The sequence below is a fragment of the Macaca nemestrina genome, chromosome X, assembly GCF_043159975.1.
Source record: "Macaca nemestrina isolate mMacNem1 chromosome X, mMacNem.hap1, whole genome shotgun sequence".
NCBI classification, from domain to species: Eukaryota; Metazoa; Chordata; class Mammalia; order Primates; family Cercopithecidae; genus Macaca; species Macaca nemestrina.
The window spans coordinates 106,558,496-106,581,229 of NC_092145.1; the positions used below are offsets into that span (position 1 = coordinate 106,558,496).

At 41.9% G+C, this 22,734-nt stretch overlaps 1 protein-coding gene across 5 annotated transcripts in view; it reads left to right on the top strand.

Annotated features, from left to right (window-relative positions):
- Positions 1-22,734, top strand: part of LOC105493782 (PHD finger protein 8) — a 109,419-nt gene that overhangs the window by 60,963 nt on the left and 25,722 nt on the right. For all 5 annotated transcript variants that reach the window (XM_011761679.3, XM_071088510.1, XM_011761681.3 and 2 more), the window contains 2 exons: positions 1,764-1,897; positions 2,488-2,801. In XM_011761679.3, the coding sequence (XP_011759981.1) occupies positions 1,764-1,897; positions 2,488-2,801 (448 nt within the window). The remainder of the gene's footprint in view (positions 1-1,763; positions 1,898-2,487; positions 2,802-22,734) is intronic.

A 22,734-nucleotide genomic window follows, 5' to 3' on the forward strand; every position in this document is an offset into this window, starting at 1 on the left:
TCTGCCCTGGATCTAGTCTTCTGCTCATTCTGGTGATAGAGACAGAAGACAGATTGTCATTCTAGTTGGGGGATATGCAGGGAGGAAGATATCTTATGCATTCATTTCCTGAATTATTTATTTATTATTATTATTATTTTTTTTTTTTTTTGAGACAGAGTCTCTTTGCTCTGTTGCCCAGGCTGGGGTACAATGGTATGATCATGGTTCACAGCAGTCTTGACCTCCGGGGCCAGCTCAGCCTCCCTAGTAGCTGGGACCACAGGCTTACACCACCAACGTAGCTAATTCTTTTCAATTTTTTTTTTTGTAGAGATAGGGTCTCGCTGTGTTGCCCAGGCTGGTCTCAAACTCCTGGGCTCATGTGATCTTTTGCCTTGGCCTCCCAAAGTGCTGGAATCACAGGGTGAGCCACTGCAGTGAAATATTTATTAAGTGAAAGAGTGTGTGCGAAGTGCTGCTGAGCATGTAAATGGAAGATTTCAATTTAGTTGAAATACCTTAAACATCCTTTAATACAGAGTAGAATATAAGTCAGTGTAGGCTGGGCACGGTGGCTCACGCCTGTAATCCCAGTACTTTGGGAGGCTGAGGTGGGCATATCATGAGGTCAAGAGATTGAGACCATCCTGACCAACATGGTGAAACCCCGTCGCTGCTAAAAAATTAGCTGGGCGTGGTGGCACACCCCTGTAGTCCCAGCTACTTGGGAGGCTGAGGCAGAAGAATCGCTTGAACACAGGAGGCAGAGGTTGCAGTGAGCCAGGATCGTGCCACTGCACTCCAGCCTGGCGACAGAATGAGACTCCATCTCAAAAAAATAAAAAAATAAAAAGTCAGCCAGGCGCGGTGGCTCATGCCTGTAATTCCAGCACTTTGGGAGGCCGAGGCAGGTGGATCACGAGGTCAGGAGATCGAGACCATCCTGGCTAGCACGATGAAATCCCGTCTCTACTAAAAATACAAAAAAACAAAATTAGCCGGGCATGGTGGTGGACGCCTATAGTCGCAGCTACTCGGGAGGCTGAGGCAGGAGAATGATGTGAACCCGGGAGGCAGAGCTTGCAGTGAGTCGAGATCGCGCCACTGCACTCCAGCCTGGGCGACAGAGCGAGACTCTGTCTCAGAAAAAATAAATAAATAAAAACTTAAAAGTCAGTGTGATGTAGCAGAAAGAGTATGTGATAAGGAGTATCTGATGTGACCTTACACAAATTATTTAACTTCCCCGAGCCTTAGTTTTCTTACGTGTTTAAAATGGGAGTATACTACCTACCTCACAAAGATGCCTTGGAAATTAAGATAAAAAATGAATATTCTAGGCCGGGCGCGGTGGCTCAAGCCTGTAATCCCAGCACTTTGGGAGGCCGAGACGGGCGGATCACGAGGTCAGGAGATCGAGACCATCCTGGCTAACACGGTGAAACCCCGTCTCTACTAAAAAATACAAAAAACTAGCCGGGCGCGGTGGCGGGCGCCTGTAGTCCCAACTACTCGGGAGGCTGAGGCAGGAGAATGGTGTGAACCCGGGAGGCGGAGCTTGCAGTGAGCTGAGATCCGGCCACTGCAGTCCAGCCTGGGCGGCAGAGCGAGACTCCGTCTCAAAAAAAAAAAAAAAAAAAAAAAAGAATATTCTGCTTAATACTTGGTCTATATTTGGTGCTCAGAAGATATTAATATCAGGAGTCAGATCATCACCCCTATATTGGGGCCTTACCAGAGCAATCCTGGGCAGCTGAGGTGATACACTCTCTCTCCAACAGGAGGACTATACGACAGATGAGGACATGGTTGAAGGGGTTGAAGGCAAGCTCGGGAATGGTAGTGGCGCTGGTGGCATTCTTGATCTGCTCAAGGCCAGCAGGCAGGTGGGGGGACCTGACTATGCTGCCCTCACGTGAGTACTGGCTTTTATCTCCCCTTTCCAGGCTATCAGACAGCAACCCCCGCTCCCGCCCAAGGTGCCAGGTCAGCCAATCAGTAGATATTTATAGAGCCATTTAAAGGGACAAAGAATTATCCAGGGCATTTTGGTGAAAGAATAAAGTAGGCATGAAACCTGTCCTAAGGAACTTAAGATCTGATGGCGATAAGATGTATAGACTTCAAGAGGAATCAATTTTGGGCACTTACGAAGTTGGGAAGAGGGGCTAGAAGAGTCATGCAAGGAGAATTGTTACAAAAATAATGAAAGGAAAGAATGCAGCATGCATAAACAGGGAGGGAGGTGTGCCCCTTTTTTGCCACCTTGCCTACTGTCTGTGGAGAGACTTTAGGCAAAAAGGACTGGCTTTTCATGAAAACAGTCTATGGTACTGTCTTGATCCTTAAGCTTAATTCCAAATTTTTCACTTAGGGTGATTCTCCCCTTTTTCCTCCCACCTTGATCCTCATAGCTGTTGTCCCTCCTCCCTGAGTGTTCTGATGACTGGTTTACTCTGACAGTTAAAAACAACTGCCTCAGTATTTCTCCTCTGTCCCTTGCAGTGAGGCCCCAGCTTCTCCCAGCACTCAGGAGGCCATCCAGGGCATGCTGTGCATGGCCAACCTGCAGTCCTCATCGTCCTCACCGGCTACCTCCAGCCTGCAGGCCTGGTGGACCGGGGGGCAGGATCGAAGCAGTGGGAGCTCCAGCAGTGGGCTGGGCACAGTGTCTAACAGTCCTGCTTCCCAGCGCACCCCAGGGAAGCGGCCCATCAAGCGGCCAGCATACTGGAGAACCGAGAGCGAGGAGGAGGAGGAGAACGCCAGTCTGGATGAACAGGACAGCTTGGGAGCATGCTTCAAGGACGCAGAGTATAGTAAGGGCAGCTAAGCACATGGGTTCAGGCCAGAAGGGGTCTCCTCAGTCCCAGTCTCCATCCTCGGCCCAATAGAGGACAGTTTGTAGTGAGCAAAGTCCTGGTCTTAAGCCTGATATTTAGTTTCTCTAAGCCGTATTTTCCTAATTTGTAAAATGGGAATATCTCACAGGTTAATGTTAAGAATTTGAGATTATGCTTACACAGATCATCTGGCACAGTTTCTTGCTCATGGGAAGCCTTCAAAAAATGGTAGTTATAATTTGCTCTCGTCTGTTTTTACTAATGTCCAACCTTTACCGCTGGTGACTCTTTTTTTCTCTTGCCTGTTTGACTGCCATCATCTGTGTCATTTGTGTCCTGTGTTGGCCAGTTTGTCCCTTTTGCAAAGGTACATAATGACCTTTCAGTGGGCTTTTTACATTTAAGAGATGACTCCTTTTTTTAATCCAAGATTTTATTGAGTACCACAATGTATAAGGCACTCTTGTATAATACAGGTGACTGTATAATGTAAGTGCTTTTTGTTTTGTTTTGTTTTTTGAGACAGAATCTCCCTCATTAGCCCAGGGTGGAATGCAGTGATGCCATCTCAGCTCACTGCCACCTCCACCTCCTGGGTTCAAGCAATTCTCGTGCCTCAGCCTCCCGAGTAGCTGGGATTACAGGTGTGCACCATCACATCACGCCTGGCTAATTTTTGTATTTTTGCTGGAGACAAGGTTTTGTCATGTTGGCTAGGGTGATCTCGAACTCCTGGCCTCAAGTGATCTGCCCGCCTGCCTTGGCGTCCCAAAGTGCTGGGATTATAGGCATGAGCCATCACACCCGGCCATTGTTTTAATATTTCAAAAGTTATACAAATATGGTTAACGCTTGCTGACCAAAATTGAAGATGGAGAAAGCAAAAATTCTTTTTGACTAACACTCTTTCCTCTCTGAGCCCAAAGACAACCTTTGTCATCATTTTCACGTATGCCTTTTATTTTGTTGTGTTTACATTCTTATGTAGACAGAAGTACAGAAGTATAGTTTTATTTAGTCTGTGTGGTTCTGCAACTTGCTTAGTTTTCTTTCAATGTCAGTACAGAGATATACTTTATCAATACATAGAGATCTATCTGCTGCATAGTGTTCTGTAATATAGAAATATATGTTTAGGCCGGGCGCGGTGGCTCAAGCCTGTAATCCCAGCACTTTGGGAGGCCGAGACGGGCGGATCACGAGGTCAGGAGATCGAGACCATCCTGGCTAACACGGTGAAACCCCGTCTCTACTAAAAAATACAAAAAACTAGCCGGGCGCGGTGGCGGGCGCCTGTAGTCCCAACTACTCGGGAGGCTGAGGCAGGAGAATGGCGTGAACCCGGGAGGCGGAGCTTGCAGTGAGCTGAGATCCCGCCACTGCACTCCAGCCTGGGCGGCAGAGCGAGACTCCGTCTCAAAAAAAAAAAAAAAAAAAAAATAGAAATATATGTTTAATCATTCCCTACTGATTGACATTTAAGTTGTTTCTAAGTTTTTACTTTTACTAACAACACTGCAATGAAAATTCTTACAGTAACCTTTTGTGCTTATGCCAGTTAATATTTTTCTAGGGGGGATAGACCTGTTGAGTTGAAGGGTATGTAGAAGACAAATGTTAATAAATAGTGCCAAATTTCCCTCCAAAAGGGCCAGTATATGATCAGTGTATGAAACATACCTGTTTGCCCATAGCCTTACCAGCAGTGGATACTATCAGCCTTTTTAATTTTTGCCAATCCTATGGCAGAAGATGGTGTCTGTTTGTTTTATGTGTTTATTGACTCTTCTTTATTCCTTTTCTGTGAATTTTCCATTCAGTCTTTCACCCATTTTTCTATTGGGATGTTTTGTTTTTCTTACTGATTTGTAAGAGTTCTTTATATATTCTAGATGTGTTGGAGTATTTTTTGTATATTCTGGATATATTGAAAAATACTTCCTTTTAGGTTTGTATTTAATTTTATTATGTCTTTCTAGCATGTAGATTATTTTGATTTTTACATTGTCATCTTTATCAATTTTTTTTTTTTTTTTTTAAGACACAGTCTCACTCTGTCACCCAGGCTGAAGTGCAGTGGCACAATCATGGCTCATTGCAGCCTCAACCTCCGCAATCCCATCTCAATCTCCCTGGTAGATGGGACCATAGGTGCATGCCACCACACCCAGCTTATTTTTTGTACAGATGGGGTTTCGCCATGTTGCCCAGGCTGGTCTCGAACTCCTGGGCTCAAGTGATCCTCCTGCCTTGGTCTCCCAAAGTGCTGGAATTATAGGCATGAGCCACTGCATCCAGCCATCTTTATCAGTTTTTAATAGTTTTTTGTATTTTATGTTTTGATTAAGAAGGCCTTCTTATATTTTCCCCTAAAACTTACATAGGAGTTAAAATTTTAGCTCTTTATCTGGAATTAAGTTTTTGTGAATTGTGGGAGGTTAGAATCTAACTTTATTTTTTTCCACATTAGTAGTCATTTCCCCCACCACCGTTTATTGACTAGTTCATCATCATCCCCCTGACTTGAAGTTCTACCTTTGTCACAAACTAAATTCCCAAATATATGGGGATTTGTTTTCCACTCTAGTCCAAGTTCTGTGCCTTAACAGCTGTATGACCTTGGCCAGGCTAGTTAACCTCTCTATGCCTCTCTGTGATAGTCATGCCTACCTCATATGTTGTCGTGAGAGTTAAATAAATATACAGAAAGCACTTAAAACATTGCCCAGCTCATATAAGTAAGTACTATGTATTAGATACTATTAATATTATTCTGTTCCATAAAATCAACTTGTCAAAACAAATTTTTATTTTACCAAACAGATGCTAAAAAAGAAAATGAAAACTTGTCTATTCCTGTGACAATAACATGTAGGTTAGTTACCACAGACTTTGTTTCTGGTAGAGCACATCCCCTCTACAGACCTTGCTGTGAACCTGAGGAGACCACAGATGCTCACTAAGACTGTCATCTTTGAGCTAAGCTTTGATTTGTTTTAGGGACATGCCAGGTTCCCCTGGCCACCCACTGTACTGTGAGCAGTCAAATCACATTGACCTGCAGTTAAGACATCTGGACTTGATTTGACCACTCCTCTTAGAACAGCTCACTCAGCCTCTCCTCTCTCCTTCCCCTCACTGCTTTGCCCAGCAACCTTGGAAAGGCAGCTTACCAAGGAGAGACCTCCTTACTTGTTCTTATTTTTCCAGAATTTTGAGGCTGCTGTTGAGCTTTTTCTATTTCAGATGAATTTTAGAATCGGCTTTTCAAAGGATTGCGTGATGTTTGTGGATTAATTTATGGAGACATATCTTTCATCAGAGGCCTTTCGGCTATCCTGGGATTTGTGCATTCCTGAATATAACCTTGTGTCCTGAAAATTTGTGCACTAAAAACAATAAGGCATGCAAAAAGAGATTAGGGCCACAGCCCTCAAAATCTATGTGACTTTGAAGCCAAAATGCAGACTCAAATAATAGCAGTCCTAAGTTAGAGCCCAGTGGCATTCATACCTGGCATTATAGTCAGTGGCTTCTCTATGGCCTTAAGCTCTGGACTCAGACTTCTTCTTTCCAAATCTGGATTTTTGAGGGCATTTGGTTAAATAGATAGCAGCTTCATCAAATTAAAATCTGATCCAGGGCCTAGTCCCTATCAATCTTTTTTGACAAAACAAACAAAAAAACCCAGGGGGAAATGTCTTTGCAACTTCATCTGCTTGGTCAGATAGCCTATCCCATCAAAACTAAATTTTGTAGAAAACAGAGTCACCATTTACTTTTTCTCTGATAGGCAAACTTGTGTGATTTTTAGTTTTTGTCTGTACGTCGTCTTATGTTGCTAAGGCTTTCTCTGTAGTTGTGAAAAAGCCTACCACTGATTGGTTGTAAACAACTACGGAAAATTGTTTTTGAACTGGTACAACTTCTGAACAGCTTTGAAATCATGGTTTTGTCTTTTTTTTTTTTTTCTTTTTTTTTTTTTGAGACCGAGTCTCACTTTGTCACCCAGGCTGGAGTGAAGTGGTGTAATCTGGGCTCACGCAACCTCTGCCTTCCTGCCTTCCTGGTTCAAACAGTTCTCCTGCCTTGGCCTCCCAAGTAGGTGGGATTACAGGCACACGCCACCACGCCTGGCTAATTTTTTGTATTTTTAGTAGAGACGGGGTTTCATCACGTTGGCCAGGCTGGTCTTGAACTCCTGACCTCAAGTGATCCACCTGCCTCAGCCTTCCAAAGTGCTGGAATTACAGGCATGAGCCACCAGGCCCAGCCATACATCTTTCTCTTATTTACCTTTTGGGTATGAGCAGCAGCCATCTTATGTTTCTGTCTTCAAACGTGGTTTGTCTCTATTTATTCATGTCTTCTTGTATGTATCTCTTCTTTGGTCTATTTCTTCTTCAGTTTAGGAATTTTATTTTGGTTCATAAAAGTGGCATCTTTTTATGTATTACATTTTCTAATTGGCTGTTGCTAATAAGGAGGAAAATAGTTGATTCTTTCCCATATCAATCCTATGTTGGACTACCTTATTATACTGTTACTAGTTCTATTTGTTTTCAGTTCATTGTCTTGATTTCTTGAGGTAGATGATCTGTGTGTCCTGTATTAGTTTGATAGGGCTGCCATAACAAAATATCACAGACTGGGTGGCTTAAACAACAGAAAGTTATTTCCTTACACTTCTGGCAGCTGAAAGTTGAAGATCAAGGTGCCGGCAGAGTTGGTTTCTCCTGAGGTCTCTCTGCTTGGCTTGCAGATGGCCTTCCTCTTGCTGCCTCTTCCTGTGGTTGTACCTCTGTGCATACACGCCGATGATGTCTCCCTGTGTGTCCTAATCACCACCTCTTATAAGATCACCAGTCAGATTGATTTAGGGCCTACCTTACTGGTCTTATTTTAACTTAATTACCTCTTTAAAGGCCCTATCTCTACATATAGTTACATTCTGAATACTAGGGGTAGGTCTTCACCATATGAATTTCAGGGGGCACCGTTCGGCCCATAATAATCTTCCTCCTTTCCAATATTCATACCTCTAACTTCCAGTTTTATTACAGTGTTGAGTCATAGTGGTGATGGGGGCATCCTTTTGCTGTTTTCAGACTTTAAAGGGAATACTGCCAGTCTTTCTCCACTCAATATGTAGGTCTCTGATAGACTACTCTCATAGAGTTCGGGGAGTCTCTAGCTATTTATTTACTCATTTAGACACAGTCTCGCTCTGTCACCCAGGCTGGAGTGCAGTAGCGCAATTTCGGCTCACCGTAGCCTCCCTCCTAAGCTCAAGTGATCCTCCCACCTCAGCCTCCCGAGTAGCTGGGACTACAGGCTCACGCCACGACTCCTGGCTGATTTTTGTGTTTTTAGTGGAAACAGTGTTTTGCTATGTTGCCCAGGCTAGCTTTATTTTAAAAGGCATTTGTTTGTTTTAAAATCAAGAATCATATTAGGTTTTATCAAATAATGTTGGCATATTTGGACATAAATACATAGTTTTTCTGTTAATTTGTTAATACAGTGACATTAATAGAATTACTCATTTTGAATCGTTACTTTCATGAGATTAGCTGTACTTGGTCATGGTGTTTAACAATAGTTCGTCTAGTTTATTTGATTGCTAGTCGTTTCAAAAACTAGTTTTTTGGCTTTATTGATCATCTCTAGTGTTTGATATTTTATTCTCTTTTTAAATTTTCTGTATTCGGCATCTTGAGTTGAAAGCTCTGTTGATGTATTTTCAATCTGCTTTTTGGTAAAGCGTTTTTTAAATTTTATTTTTATTTATTTTTGAGACAGAGTCTTGCTCTGTCACCCAGGCTGGAGTGCAGAGGTGCGATCTTGGCTCACTGCAACCTCTGCCTCCCGGGTTCAAGTGATTCTTCTGCCTCAGCCTCCTAAGTAGCTGGGATTACAGGCATACGCCACCATGCCCAGCTAATTTTGTGTATTTTTAGTTGAGACGGGGCTTCGCCATGTTGGCCAGGCTGGTCTCAAACTCCTGACCTCACATGATCTGCCTGCCTCAACCTCCCAAAGTGCTGAGATTATAGGCGTGACCCACCACGTCCGGCTTGAAATTTTATTTTTTTAATTAACATGAAGTAAAATTGACTCTCTTGGTATACACATGTTCATATTCTTCCAGCCACCATAATCAGGATACAGAGCCCTTTGATCATTCCCTAACCTCCTTTGTGTTACTACCCCCTTTATAGTCATGCCTGCCCTCTACTCCTGGGCAACCACTGATCTGCTCTTTGTCACTGTGGTTTTGCCTTTGCCAGAATGTCATATAAATGGAATTATGCAGTATGTAATATTTTGAGACTGGCATCTTTTGCTTACCGTAATGCCCTTTTTTTTTTTTTTTTTTTTTTGAGATGGAGCCTCGCACTGTCGCCTGGGCTGGAGGGCAATGGCACGATCTCGGCTCACTGCAACCTCCACCTCCTGGATTCACGAGATTCTCCTGCCTCAGCCTTCCGAGTAGCTGGGATTAAAGGCGCACACCACCACACCCAGCTAATTTTTTGTATTCTTAGTAGAGACGGGGTTTCACTGTGTTGGCCAGACTGGTCTCGATCTCCTGACCTCGTGATCCGCCTGTCTCAGCCTCCTGAAGTGCTGGGATTACAGGCATAAGCCCCCACAACCGGCCCACCATAATGCCTTTAATATTCATTCATGTTGTTGCGTATCAAAAGCTTGTTCTTTTTTATTGCTGAGTAATATTCCATTGTATGGATATACCCATTGAAGGTCATTTTGGTTGTTTCCACTTTGGGGTGATTACAAATAGAGCTGCTGTGAACATTCAGGTATAGGTTCTTGTGTGAATATGAGTTTTCATTTTTCTAGGATAAATACCCAGGAATGAGATTCCTGGGCAGTACGGGCAGTGGATGTTTTAACTTTACAAGAAAATACTGGCTGGGCGTGGTGGCTTGCGCCTGTAATCCCAGCACTTTGGGAGGCCAAGGCGGGTGGATCACGAGGTCAGGAGCTTGAGACCAGCCTGGCCAATATGGTGAAACCCCACCTCTACTAAAAATACAAAAAAATTAGCTAGGCGCAGTGGCACGTACCTGTAGTCCCAGCTACTCAGGAGGCTGAGGCAGAAGAGTCGCTTGAACCTGGGAGGTGGAGGTTGCAGTGAATGGAGATTGCGCCACTGCACTCCAGCCTGGGGGACAGAGTGAGACTCCATCTCAAAAAAAAAAAAAAGAGGCTGGGTGCAGTGGCTCACACCTGTAATCCCAGCACTTTGGGAGGCCGAGGTAGGTGGATCACAAGGTCAGGAGATCGAGACCATCCTGGCTAGCATGATGAAACCCTGTCTCTACTAAAAATACAAAAAATCAGCCAGGTGTGGTGGCAGGTGCCTGTAGTCCCAGCTACTCGGGAGGCTGAGGCAGGAGAATGGTGTGAACCCGGGAGGCGGAGCTTGCAGTGAGCTGAGATGGCGCCACTGCACTCCAGCCCGGGCGACAGAGCGAGACTCCGTCTCAAAAAAAAACACAAAAACAAAAAACTACTCAACTGTTTCCCAGAATGGTTATTTTACGTTCCCACTAGCAATATGTGGAATTCCAGTTGCTCTACATACTCATCAGCACTTGGTTTTGTCAATATAGTTATTTTAATCATCCTAATGAATGTATAGTGATATCTCATTTAATGGTTCATCTAATGGCTAATGATAATAGTGAAATTAAGAAATGTGGTATATATAAACAATGGAATATTATTGTTCACCATTCATAGATCCTCTTTTTTGAAGTGTCAGACATTTTGAATGCATTGTTAAGATTTCTTGTTCAGGATTTAACTATGAATTTTTCTTTTTGTTTTCTTTTCTTTGTTTTTTGAGCCAGTCTTGCTCTGTCACCCAGGCTGGAGTGCAGTGCCACGATCTCGGCTCACTGCAACTGCTGCCTCCTGCATTCAGGTGATTCTCATGCCTCGGCCTCCTGAGTAGCTGAGACTGAAGGTGTGTACCACCATGCCCGGCCAATTTTTTTCTTTTTTTTTTTTTCCTAGTAGAGATGAGGTTTCACCATGTTGGCCAGGCTGGTCTTGAACTCCTGACCTTAAGTAATCCACCCACCTTGGCCTCCCAAAGTACTGGGATTTTAGGCATGAGCCACCACACCCAGTCTGGATTTATTTTTTAGTAGATATAGAATTTTCAGGTTATCTGTTTGATTTTTAGGTGAGTTATTTATTTAAATTAAGACTAGCCAAGTGCAGTAGTGAAAAGAGGGGAAAGAGTTTGGGTGAGTTTTTATAGTTTGTATCTTTCAAGGAATTGGTCTGTTTCATATAACTTACAGAATTTTTGGGCATAGAGTTGTTTGTAGAATTCCCCTATTATTCTTTAAATGTCTATGGGGTCTTTAGTGATATCCCCCTCTTCCCTTCTCATTCTTTTTTTTTTTTTTTTTTTTTTGAGACGGAGTCTCGCTCTGTCGCCCAGGCTGGAGTGCAGTGGCCGGATCTCAGCTCACTGCAAGCTCCGCCTCCTGGGTTCATGCCATTCTCCCGCCTCAGCCTCCCGAGTAGCTGGGACCACAGGCGCCCGCCACCTCGCCCGGCTAATTTTTTGTATTTTTTTTAGTAGAGACGGGGTTTCACTGTGTTAGCCAGCATGGTCTCGATCTCCTGACCTCGTGATCCGCCCATCTCGGCCTCCCAAAGTGCTGGGATTACAGGCTTGAGCCACCGCGCCCGGCCCCTTCTCATTCTTGATATTGGTAAATTGTGTCTTCTCTCTCTCTCTCTCTCTCTTTTTTTTTTTTCTTCTTTGCAATTGCTGGCACTTTGTCTTTTTTTTTTTTTTTTTTTTAACTTAAAAAGTGTTTTTAGGACTACAGGTGCATGCCACTGGCTGATTTTTTATTTTTATGGAGATGGGGGTCTCACTATGTTGCATAGCCTTGTGTCAAACTCCTGACCTTAAGTGATCATCTCTTCTGGACCTCCCAAAGTACTGGGATTACAAGTGTGAGCCAGGCCTTATTGTGTCAATTTAATTGATCTTTTCAACATTTTTTGTTTCATTTTCTATGTTTTATCTTTGTCAATTACATTCCACTCTTAATGTAGTTAAGATTGCTGTAGTTTTATTCTTTTTCTGATTTCAGAGATGATTATTTAGATTATTTATTTGAGACCTTTTTCATATCTTGTTTTGCTATTTTTACTTTTATTCTATTTTTGTTTTTTGTTTTTTTTTTTGAGACAGAGTCTTGCTCTGTCACCCAGGCTGGAGTGCAGTGGCACAGTCTCGGCTCGCTCTAACCTCCGCCTCCCAGGTTCAAGTGGTTCTCCTGCCTCAGCCTCCCAAGTAGCTGGGATTACAGTCACGCGCCACCACGCCCAGCTAATTTTTGCATTTTTAGTAGAGATGGGATTTCACCAGGCTGGTCTCGAACTCCTGACCTCAAGTGATCCGCCCACCTTGGCCTCCCAAAGTACTGGGATTACAGGCATGAGCCACCATGCCCAGCCTTTTTTTTGTTTTGTTTTAGTATTTTATAAAGTTGATATATTAACAGCATATCGTATATATTTTGGGGATACATATGTGATATTTTGATACACATATACAATGTGTAATGATGAAGTTAAGCTTAGTGATATATCTATCATCAAACCTTTATTTTTGTGTCAGAAACATAATTCTCTTCTAGCTGTCTTGAAATACACAATAAATTATTAACTGTAATTTCCTGACTGTACTGGTGAATGCTAGAATTTATTCCTTCTGTCTAACTGTATTTTTGTACCCATTAACCAACTATTTTTCATCCCCTGCTTCCTTTCCCAGCCTCTGGTAACCACCATTCTACTCTCCACCTCTGTGAGATCCACTTTTTTAGGTCTCACATATGAGTGAGAACATGCAATATTTGTCTGCCTATTCCTGGCTTATTTCACTTAATACAATGATCTCCATTTTCATTCATTTTACTGCAAGTGACAGGATTTCATTTGTTTTAATGGCTGAATAATATTCCATTGTTTATATATACCACATTTCTTAATTTCACTCATTTGTCCATTGATGGATACTTAGGTTGATTCCGTATCTTGGCTATTGTGAATAATATTGCAGTGAACATGGGAATGCAGATATCTCTTTGATATACTGATTTATTTCCTTTTGGATATGCCCAGCAGTGGAATTGCTGGATCATATGGTACTGTTTTCCATGATAGTTGTACTACCTTATATTCCCACCAACAGTGTATGAATGTTCCTCTTTCTCCAAATGCTGAAGAGTAACAAATCCTCTCCAGCATTTGTTACTTCTTGTCTTTTGGATAATAGCCATTCTAACTGAGGTGAGATGATTTCTCATTGTGGTTTTGATTTCTGTTTCCCTGATGATGAGTGATATTGGACATTTTTCCCCATATACCTGTCGAGCCTTTTTTTTTTTTTTTTTTTTCCAACTTTTATATTCTGGGGTACATGTACAGGATGTGCAGGTTTGTTACATAGGTAAACATGTGCCATGGTGGTTTACTGCACAGACCAACCTATTACCTAGGTATTAAGCCCAGCATCCATTAGCTATTTTTCCTTATACTCTCTCTCCTTGCCACCGACAGGCCCTAGTGTATGTTGTTCCCCCACTCCTGTGTGTCCATGTGTTCTCGTCGTTCACCTCCCACTTATAAATGAGAACATGTGGTATTTAGTTTTCTGTTCCTGTGCTAGTTTGCTAAGAATAAGTTTCCAGCTCCATCCATGTCCCTGCAATGGACGTGCTCTTATTCCTTTTTATGACTGCATAGTATTCCATGCTGTATATGTACCAGCTTTTCTTTATCCAGTCTGTCATTGATGGGCATTTTGGTTGATTCCATGTCCTTGCTATTGTGAATACTGCTGCAGTGAACATAACGTGTGCACGTCTTTATAATAGACTGATTTGTATTCCTTTGGGTATATACCCAGTGATAGGATTACTGGGTCAAATGGTAGTTCTGCCTCTAGATCCTTGAGGAATCACCATGCTGTCTTCCACAATGCTTGAACTAATTTACACTCTCCCCAACAGTGTAAAAGCGTTCCTTTTTCTCTGCAACCTCACCAGCATCTGTTGTTTTTACATTGCCATTCTGCTGGTGTGAGATAGTGTCTCACTGTGGTTTTGATTTGCATTTCTCTAATGATCAGTGATGTTGAGTTTTTTTTCATATGATGGCCCCATGAATGTCTTCTTTTTTTTTTTTTGAGACGAAGTCTCGCTCTGTTAGCCAGGCTGGAGTGCAGTGGCGAGATCTCATCTCCCTGCAAGCTCTGCCTCCCAGATTCACGCCATTCTCCTGCCTCAGCCTCCCGAGTAGCTGGGACTACAGGCGCCCGCCACCACACCCGGCTAATTTTTTTGTATTTTTAGTAGAGATGGGGTTTCACCATGTTAGCCAGGATGGTCTCGATCTCCTGACCTCATGATCCACCTGCCTCGGCCTCCCAAAGTGCTGGGATTACAGGCGTGAGCCACCGCACCCAGCCGAATGTCTTCTTTTGAGTAGTGTCTGTTCTTGTCCTAGGCCACTTTTTAATGGGGTTGTTTTCTTATAAATTTAAGTTCCTCATAGACTCTGGATGTCATACCTTTTCCAGATGCTTATATTGCAAAAATTTTCTCCCATTCTGTAGGTTGTCTGTTCACTCTGATGATAGTTTCTTTTGTTGTGCAGAAGTTCTTTAATTTAATTAGATCCCATTTGTCAATTTTTACTTTTGTTGCAATTGCATTTGGCATCTTTGTCATAAAATCTTTGCCCGTGCCTGTGTCCTGAATGGTATTGCCTAGATTTTCTTCTAGGGTTTTTATAGTTTTGGGTTTTACATTTAGGTCCTTCATTCATCTTGCGTTAATTTTTGTATATGGTATAAGGAAGGGATCCAGTTTCAATTTTCTGCATATGGCTACCTGGTTCTCCCCAGCACCACTTATTAAATAGAGAATGCTTTCTCTGTTGCTTGTTTTTGTCAGGTTTGTCGAAGATGAGATGTTTGTAGGTGTGTGCTCTAATTTCTGGATTCTCTATTCTGTTCATTGGTCTATGTGTCTGTCTTTGTAACAGTTCCATGCTGTTTTGGTTACTGTAGCCTTGTAGTATGAAGTTGGGTAGCATGATGCCTCTAGCTTTGTTCTTTTTGCTTCGGGTTGTCTTGGCTATTTGGGCTCTTTTTTCATTCAATATGAATTTTCAAGTAGTTTCTTTAATTCAGTGAAGAATGTCAGTAGTGGTTTAATGGGAATAGCATTGAATCTGTAAATTACTTTGGGCAGCATGGCCATTTTCACGATATTGATTCTTTCTGTCCATGAGCATGGAATATTTTTCCATTTGTTTGTGTCCTCTCTCATTTCCTTGATCAGTGGTTTGTAGTTCTCCTTGCAGAGGTCCTTCATTTCTCTTGTTATCTGTATTCATAGGAATTATATTCTTTTTGTAGCAGTTGTGAATGGGAGTTCATTCATGATATGGCTCTCTGCTTGTCTGTTGTTGGTGTAAAGAAATGCTTGTGATTTTTGCACATTGATTTTGTATCCTGATACTTTGTGAAGTTGCTTATCAGCTGAAGAAACTTGGGCTAAGATGATGGGGTTTTCTTAGAGATAGGATCATGTCATCTGAAAACAAAGATAATGTTACTTCCTCTCTCCCTATTGGAATACGCTTTATTTCTTTTTCTTGCCTGGTTGCCCCGGCCAGAACTTCCAATGCTATGTTGAATAGGAGTGGCGAGAAAGGGCATTCTTGTCTTGTGCCAGTTTTCAAGGGGAATGCTTCCATCTTTTTCCCATTCAGTATGATATTGGTTGTGGGTTTTTCATGTATGGCTCTTATTATTTTGAGGTATGTTCCTTCAATACCTAGATAATTGAGAGTTTTTAACATGAAGGGATGTTGAATTTTATCAAAGATCTCTTCTGCATCTATTGAGATAATCATGTTTTTGACTTTAGTTCTGTTTGTGTGATGAATTACATTTATTAATTTGCATATGTTGAACCAACTTTGCATCCCAGGGATGAAGCCAACCTGATTGTGGTGGATAAGCTTTTAGATGTGCTGCTGGATTCAGTTTGCTTGTGTTTTATTGAGGAGTTTTGCATCATTGTTCATCAGGGATGTTGGCTTGAAGTTTTCTTTCTTTTTTTTTTTTTTTTTGAGACGGCGTCTCACTCTGTCACCAGGCTGGAGTGCAGTGATGTGATCTCTGCTCACTGCAACCTCTGCCTCCTGGGTTCAAGTGATTGTCCTGCCTCAGCTTCTCGAGTAGCTGGAACTACAAGCGCACACCACTACACCCAGCTAATTTTTTTATTTTTAGTAGAGACGGGGTTTCACCATGTTGGCCAGGATGGTCTCGATCTCTTGACCTCGTGGTCTGCGGTCTGCCCGCCTCGACCTCCCAAAGTGCTGGGATTACAGGCATGAGCCACCGCAGCCGGCCGAAGTTTTCTTTTTTTGTTGTATCTCTGCCAGGTTTTGGTGTTGGGATGATGCTGGCCTCATAAAATGAGTTAGGGAGGGGCCCCTTCTTTTCAGTTTTTTGGAATAGTTTCAGTAGAAATGGTACCAGCTCTTCTTTGTACCTGTGGTGAAATTCAGCTATAAATCTCTCTGGTCCTGGGCTTTTTTTGGTTGGTAAGCTATTTATTACTGCCTCAATTTCCAAACTCATTATTGGTCTATTCAGGGATTCAGTTCCTTCCTAGTTAATTCTTGGGAGGGTGTATGTGTCCAGGAATTCATCCATTTCTTCTAGATTTTCTAGTTTATGTGCATAGAGGTATTTATAGTATTCTCTGATGGTTGTTTGTATTTCTGTGGGGTCAGTGGTAATGTCTCCCTTATCGTTTCTGATTGTGTCTGTTTGATTTTCTCTCTTTTGTTCTTCATTAGTCTAGCTAGTGGTCTATTAATTTTTTCAAAAAAGAAGCTCCTGGATTTGTTGATTTTTTTTTGAAGGGTTTTTCGTGTCTTTGTCTCCTTCAGTTCGGCTCTGATCTTGGTTATTTCTTGTCTTCTGCTAGCTTTGGGATTTGTTTGCTCTTGGTTCTCTAGTTCTTTTAGTTATGAATTTTGAGATCTTTCTAGCTTCTTGATGTGGCATTTAGTGCTACAGATTTCTTTCTTAACACTGGTTTAGTTGTGTCCCAGAGATTCTTATACATTCTCTTTGTTCTCATTAGTTTCAAAGAACTTCTTGATTTCTGCCTTAATTTCATTATTTACTCAAGAGTCATTCAGGAGCAGGTTGTTCAGTCTCCATGTAGTTGTGTGATTTCGAGTGAATTTCTTAGTTTTGAGTTCTAATTTTATTGTGCTGCGGTCTGAGAGACTGTTATAATTTCACTTCTTTTGCATTTGCTGAGGAGTGTTTTACCTCTGATTATGTGATCAATTTTAAAGTGCCATGTGGTGATGAGAAGAGTGTATATTTTTGTTGGTTTTGGGTGGAGAGTTCTGTAGGTAACTATCAGGTCCGCTTGATCCAGAGCTGAGTTCAGGTTCTGAATATCTTTGTTAATTTTCTGTCTTGATGATCTAATATTGTCAGTGGGGTATTAAAGTCTCCCACTATTATTGTGTGGGAGTCTAAGTCTCTTTGTAGGTCTCTATGAACTTGCTTTATGATTCTGGGTGCTCCTATATTGGGTACATATATATTTAGGATAGTTAGGTCTTCTTGTGGAATTGAACCCTTTACCATTATGTAATGCTCTTCTTTGTCATTTTTGATCTTTGTTGGTTTAAAGTCTGTTTTGTCAGAAACTAGGATTGTGACCCCTGCTGTTTTCTGTTGTTCATTTGCTTGGTAAATTTTCCTCCATCCCTTCGTTTTGAGCTTATGTGTGTCTGCACTTAAGATGGCTCTCCTGCAGACAGCATACTGATGGGTCTTGACTCTATCCAGCTTGCCATTCTGTGTCTTTTAATTGGGGGCATTTAACCCATTTACATTTAAGGTTAATATTGTTATGTGTGAATTTAATCCTATCATGATGGTAGCTGGTTATTTTGTAGACTTGTTTATATGGTTGCATCATAGTGTCACTGGTCTGTGTACTTCAGTGTGTTTTTATAGTGGCTGGTCACGGTTTTTCCTTCCTATATTTAGTATTTCCTTTAGGAGCTCCTGTTAGCCATTTCTATGTCTTTTTTTGAGAAATGTCTGTGCTGGTATTTCGCCCATTTTTAAATGGGATTGTTTGTTTTGTTTTGTTTTGTTTTTTGCTATTGAGTTCCTTATATATTTTAGTTATTAATCCCTTGTCAGATGGATAGTTTGCAGATATTTTCTCCCATTCTGTGGGTTGTCTCTGTACTTTGTTGATTGTTTACTTTGCTATACAGAAGCTTTTTAGCTTAATGTAATCATATTTGCCTATTTTTGCATTTGTTGCCTGTGCTTTTGAGTTCTTACTCCAAAACAATCTTTGCCCAGACCAATGTCCTATAGCATTTCCCCAGTATTTTCTTGTAGTAGTTTCATAGTTTCAGGTCTTACATTTAAGTCTTTAATCCATTTTGAAATGATTTTTTTTGTATATGGTGAGAGATACAGGTCTAGTTTCATTCTTCTGCATATGGGTATTCAGTTTTCCCAACACCATTTATTAAAGAAACTGTTCTTTCCCCAGTGAATGTTCTTGGTGCCTTTGTGGAAAGTGAGTGGACTATAAGTGGGTGGATTTATTTCTGGATTCTCTATGCTGTTCCATTGGCCCATGTATCTATTTTTGTGCCAGTACCATGCTGTTTTGTTTACTGTAGCTTTGTAATATAATTTGAAATCAGGTAGTATGAGGCCTCCAGCTTTGTTCTTACTGCTCAGGATTGTTTTAGTTACTTGGCATCTTTTGCAATGTTATATGAATTTTAGGATTGCTTTTTCTATTTCTGTGAAGAATGTCATTGGTATTTTGTTAGGGATTGCATAGAATCTATAGATCGTTTTTGGGTAGTATAGATATTTTAGCAATATTAGTTCTTCCAATCCATGTGCATATGATATCTTTCCATTTTTTGTGTGTCCCCTTCAATTTTTTTCATCAGTGTTTTGTAGTTTTCCTTGTAGAGATCTTGCAATTATTTGGTTAAATTTATTCCCAGGTATATTAAGTTTTTTGTAGCTATTGTAAAGGGGATTGCTTTTTTTTTTTTAGTTTTTTTTTTAGATCGTTCGCTGTTAGCACATGTAAATGCTACTGATTTTTGTATGTTGATTTTGTATCCTGCAACTTTACTGTTTTGTTTTGTTTTGTTTGTTTGTTTGTTTGTTTTTGAGACAGTGTCGTTCTGTCACCCAGGCTGGAGTGCAGTAGCATGATCTCAGCTCACTGCAACCTTTGTCCCCCGGACTCAAGTGATCCTTTCACCTCAGCCACCCAAGTAGCTGGGACTACGGGCGCCTGCCACCACACCCAGCTAATTTTTGCATTTCTAGTAGAGACGAGGTTTTACCATGTTGCCCAGGTTGGTCTCGAACTCCTGAGCTCAAGCTGTCTGCCCGTCTCAGCCTCGCAAAGTGCTGGGATTACAGGCTTGAGCCACTGCACCCAGCCATCTTTACTAAATTTGTTTATCATTTATTTTATTTTTATTTCTTGAGATGGATTCTTGCTCTGTCACCTAGGCTGGAGTGCGGTGGCACAGTCTCGGCTCACTGCAACCTCTGCCTCCTGGGTTCAAGCGATTCTCCTGCCTCAGCCTCCAAGTAACTGGGATTACAGGTGCCGGCCATCACGCCCAGCTAATTTTTTGTATTTTTAGTAGAGATGGGGTTTCGCCATATTGGCCAGACCGATCTCTAACTCCTGACTTCAGGTGATCTGCCTGCCTTGGCCTTCCAAAGTGCTGGGATTACAGGCGTGAGCTACCGTGCCCAGCCAGGCCTGTAGTTTTAATTGTTGTATTGGTATCAGGGTAAAGCTGGCCTCATAGAATGAGTTTTGTGGAAGTATTCCCTCCTCTTCAGTTTTTTGAGTTAAGGCAGAATTGTTGTTTTATTTTTTTATTTATTTATTTTTTTTATTTTTATTTTTTTTTTGAGACGGAGTCTCGCTCTGTGGCCCAGGCTGGAGTGCAGTGGCGCGATCTCGGCTCACTGCAAGCTCCGCCTCCCGGGTTCCCGCCATTCTCCTGCCTCAGCCTCCCGAGTAGCTGGGACTACAGGCGCCGCCACCACGCCCGGCTAATTTTTTTTTTGTATTTTTAGTGGAGACAGGGTTTCATTGTGTTAGCCAGGATGGTCTCGATCTCCTGACCTCGTGATCCGCCCATCTCGGCCTCCCAAAGTGCTGGGATTACAGGCTTGAGCCACCGCGCCCGGCCAGAATTGTTGTTTTAATGTCTGGTAGAATTCAGCAGTGAATCCATCAGATTCTGGGCATTTCTTTGATGGCAGACTTATTACTGCTTCAGTCTCATTACTTCTTATTTGTTCAGGTTTTCTGTTTCTTCATGGTTCAAGCATGGTAGGTTATATGTGTCCAGGAATTTATCCATTTCTTCCCAGTTTCCAATTTGTTGGTGTATAGTTGTTCATAGTAGTCTCTACCTTTGTATTTCTGTGATATCAGTTGTAATGATTCCTTTCTCATGAGATATTTTTAATTTCTAATGTAAACATTTAGCACTTTAAATTTCCCTCTAAGCAGAACTTTAGTTGCATCCCCCAAATTTTATGTTGCAATTTCATTTTTATTAATGGAAACATTTTCTGTTTTCCTGTGGGATCTCCTCTTTGACCCATGTTTATTTAAAAGTATGTTTAATTTTTCATCCTGGCTAACACGGTGAAACCCCGTCTCTACTAAAAAATACAGAAAACTAGCCGGGCGCGGTGGCGGGCGCCTGTAGTCCCAACTACTCGGGAGGCTGAGGCAGGAGAATGGCGTGAACCTGGGAGGCGGAGCTTGCAGTGAGCTGAGATCTGGCCACTGCACTCCAGCCTGGGCGACAGAGCGAGACTCCGTCTTAAAAAAAAAAAAAAAAAAAAAAAAGTATGTTTAATTTTTATGTGTTAGAGGTATTCCAGTTATCTTTCTTTTGCTGCTTTTTGTTCTGTTTGTTGAGACATCATTCTTCTGGTTTCCTTTTGTTCTTTGTCAGTGGTTTCCTTTTGCTCTTTCAGCATAGTTGATTTAAAGTCTTTGTATGGTAAATATAATGTCAAAGCTTCCTTAGGGACAGTTTTTGTCAGTTTCTCTTTTTTTTTTCCTGCAAATGGGCCATACTTCCCTTTTCGTTGCATGCCTCATGGTTTTTTTTTGTTGGAAACTGGACATTTTGAATATTATAATGTGGTTTACTCTGGAAGTCAAATTTTCCTTCCTCAGTTTGCTTTTGTTGCTTATTATGAACTACAGTCATCTGTTGTTTAGTGACTTTTCCCAGCTACTTTTTACAAAGATTGTATTCCTTATTGTGCAGTTAGAGTCTCCATTCCTTAGCCTCATTAGTAAGCTGAGATTTTCTGATCGAGATTTCCTGACAACTTTCTTTGTTTGGCAGACAAGAGTACAGTGGTACAATCTTGGCTCACTGCAACCTCCATATCCTGGGTTCAAGCAAGCTTCGTGCCTCAGCCTCCTGAGTAGCTAGGATTACAGGCATGTGCTACCATGTCTGGCTGATTTTTGTATTTTTAGTAGAGACAGGGTTTCACCATGTTGGCAAGGCTGGTCTCGAACTTCTGACCTCAAATGATCCACCTGCATCTGGAGTTTCTTAAAGACATGATTTTAGCAGCCTTTTTCTTTTTTTTTTTTTTTTTTTTTTTTGAGACGGAGTCTCGCTGGGCCTCCCAGGCTGGAGTGCAGTGGCGTGATCTCGGCTCACTGCAAGCTCCGCCTCCCGGGTTCACGCCATTCTCCCACCTCAGCCTCCCAAGTAGCTGAGACTACAGGCGCCCGCCACCACACCCGGCTAGTTTTTTGTAATTTTAGTAGAGACGGGGTTTCACCATGTTAGCCAGGATAGTCTCGATCTCCTGACCTCGTGATCCACCTGCCTCGGCCTCCCAAAGTGCTGGGATTACAGGCTTGAGCCACCGCGCCCGGCCAAGACATGATTTTAGCAGCCTTTTTCTTTGTTAATCACCCCCTTTCTTGTTGTGAGATTTTTATTGAACTCCAGAGTTCCATAAAAGTTGTTCTGACAGTTTTTGCCAGGTTGATGGTTGTTTCAGTGGAAAGATAGATCCTTGGAGCTCCCTATTACTCCATTATCAGTGGTGTCACTCCTCCCTCCCTGCACCCTCTTCATGTGTGTGTGCATGCACATATTTTTTTTGTAAAAAAACCACACCATTAAATTTACCATCTTTTTCCGTTATTTACCTTTAAGCTCTGTTAGACTTGACAAATTTACCGTCTTAATCATTTTAAAGTGTACAGTTCAGTACTGTTAAGTATATTCACATTGTTGTGCAACAGATCTCTATAACTTTTTCATCTTGCAACACTTAAACTGTTTAACCCTAAACACTAATTCCTCCCCCTAGCCATTGGTCATCACCTTTTTTTTTTTTTTTTTTTTTTTTTTTTTGAGACGGAGTTTTTGCTCTCGTTGCCCAGGCTGGAGTGCAGTGGCGTGATCTTGGCTCACTGCAACCTCCGCCTCCCAGGTTCAAGTGATTCTCCTGCGTCAGCCTCCTGAGTAGCTGGGATTACAGGTGCGTGCCACCACACCCAGCTACTTTTTTGTATTTTTAATAGAGACAGAGTTTCATCATGTTGGCCAGGCTGGTCTCGAACTTATGACCTCAGGTGATCCACCTGCCTCAGCCTCCCAGAGTGCAGGGATTACAGGCATGAGCCACTGCGCCCGGCCTCTACTTCCTATTTCTATGATTTTGACA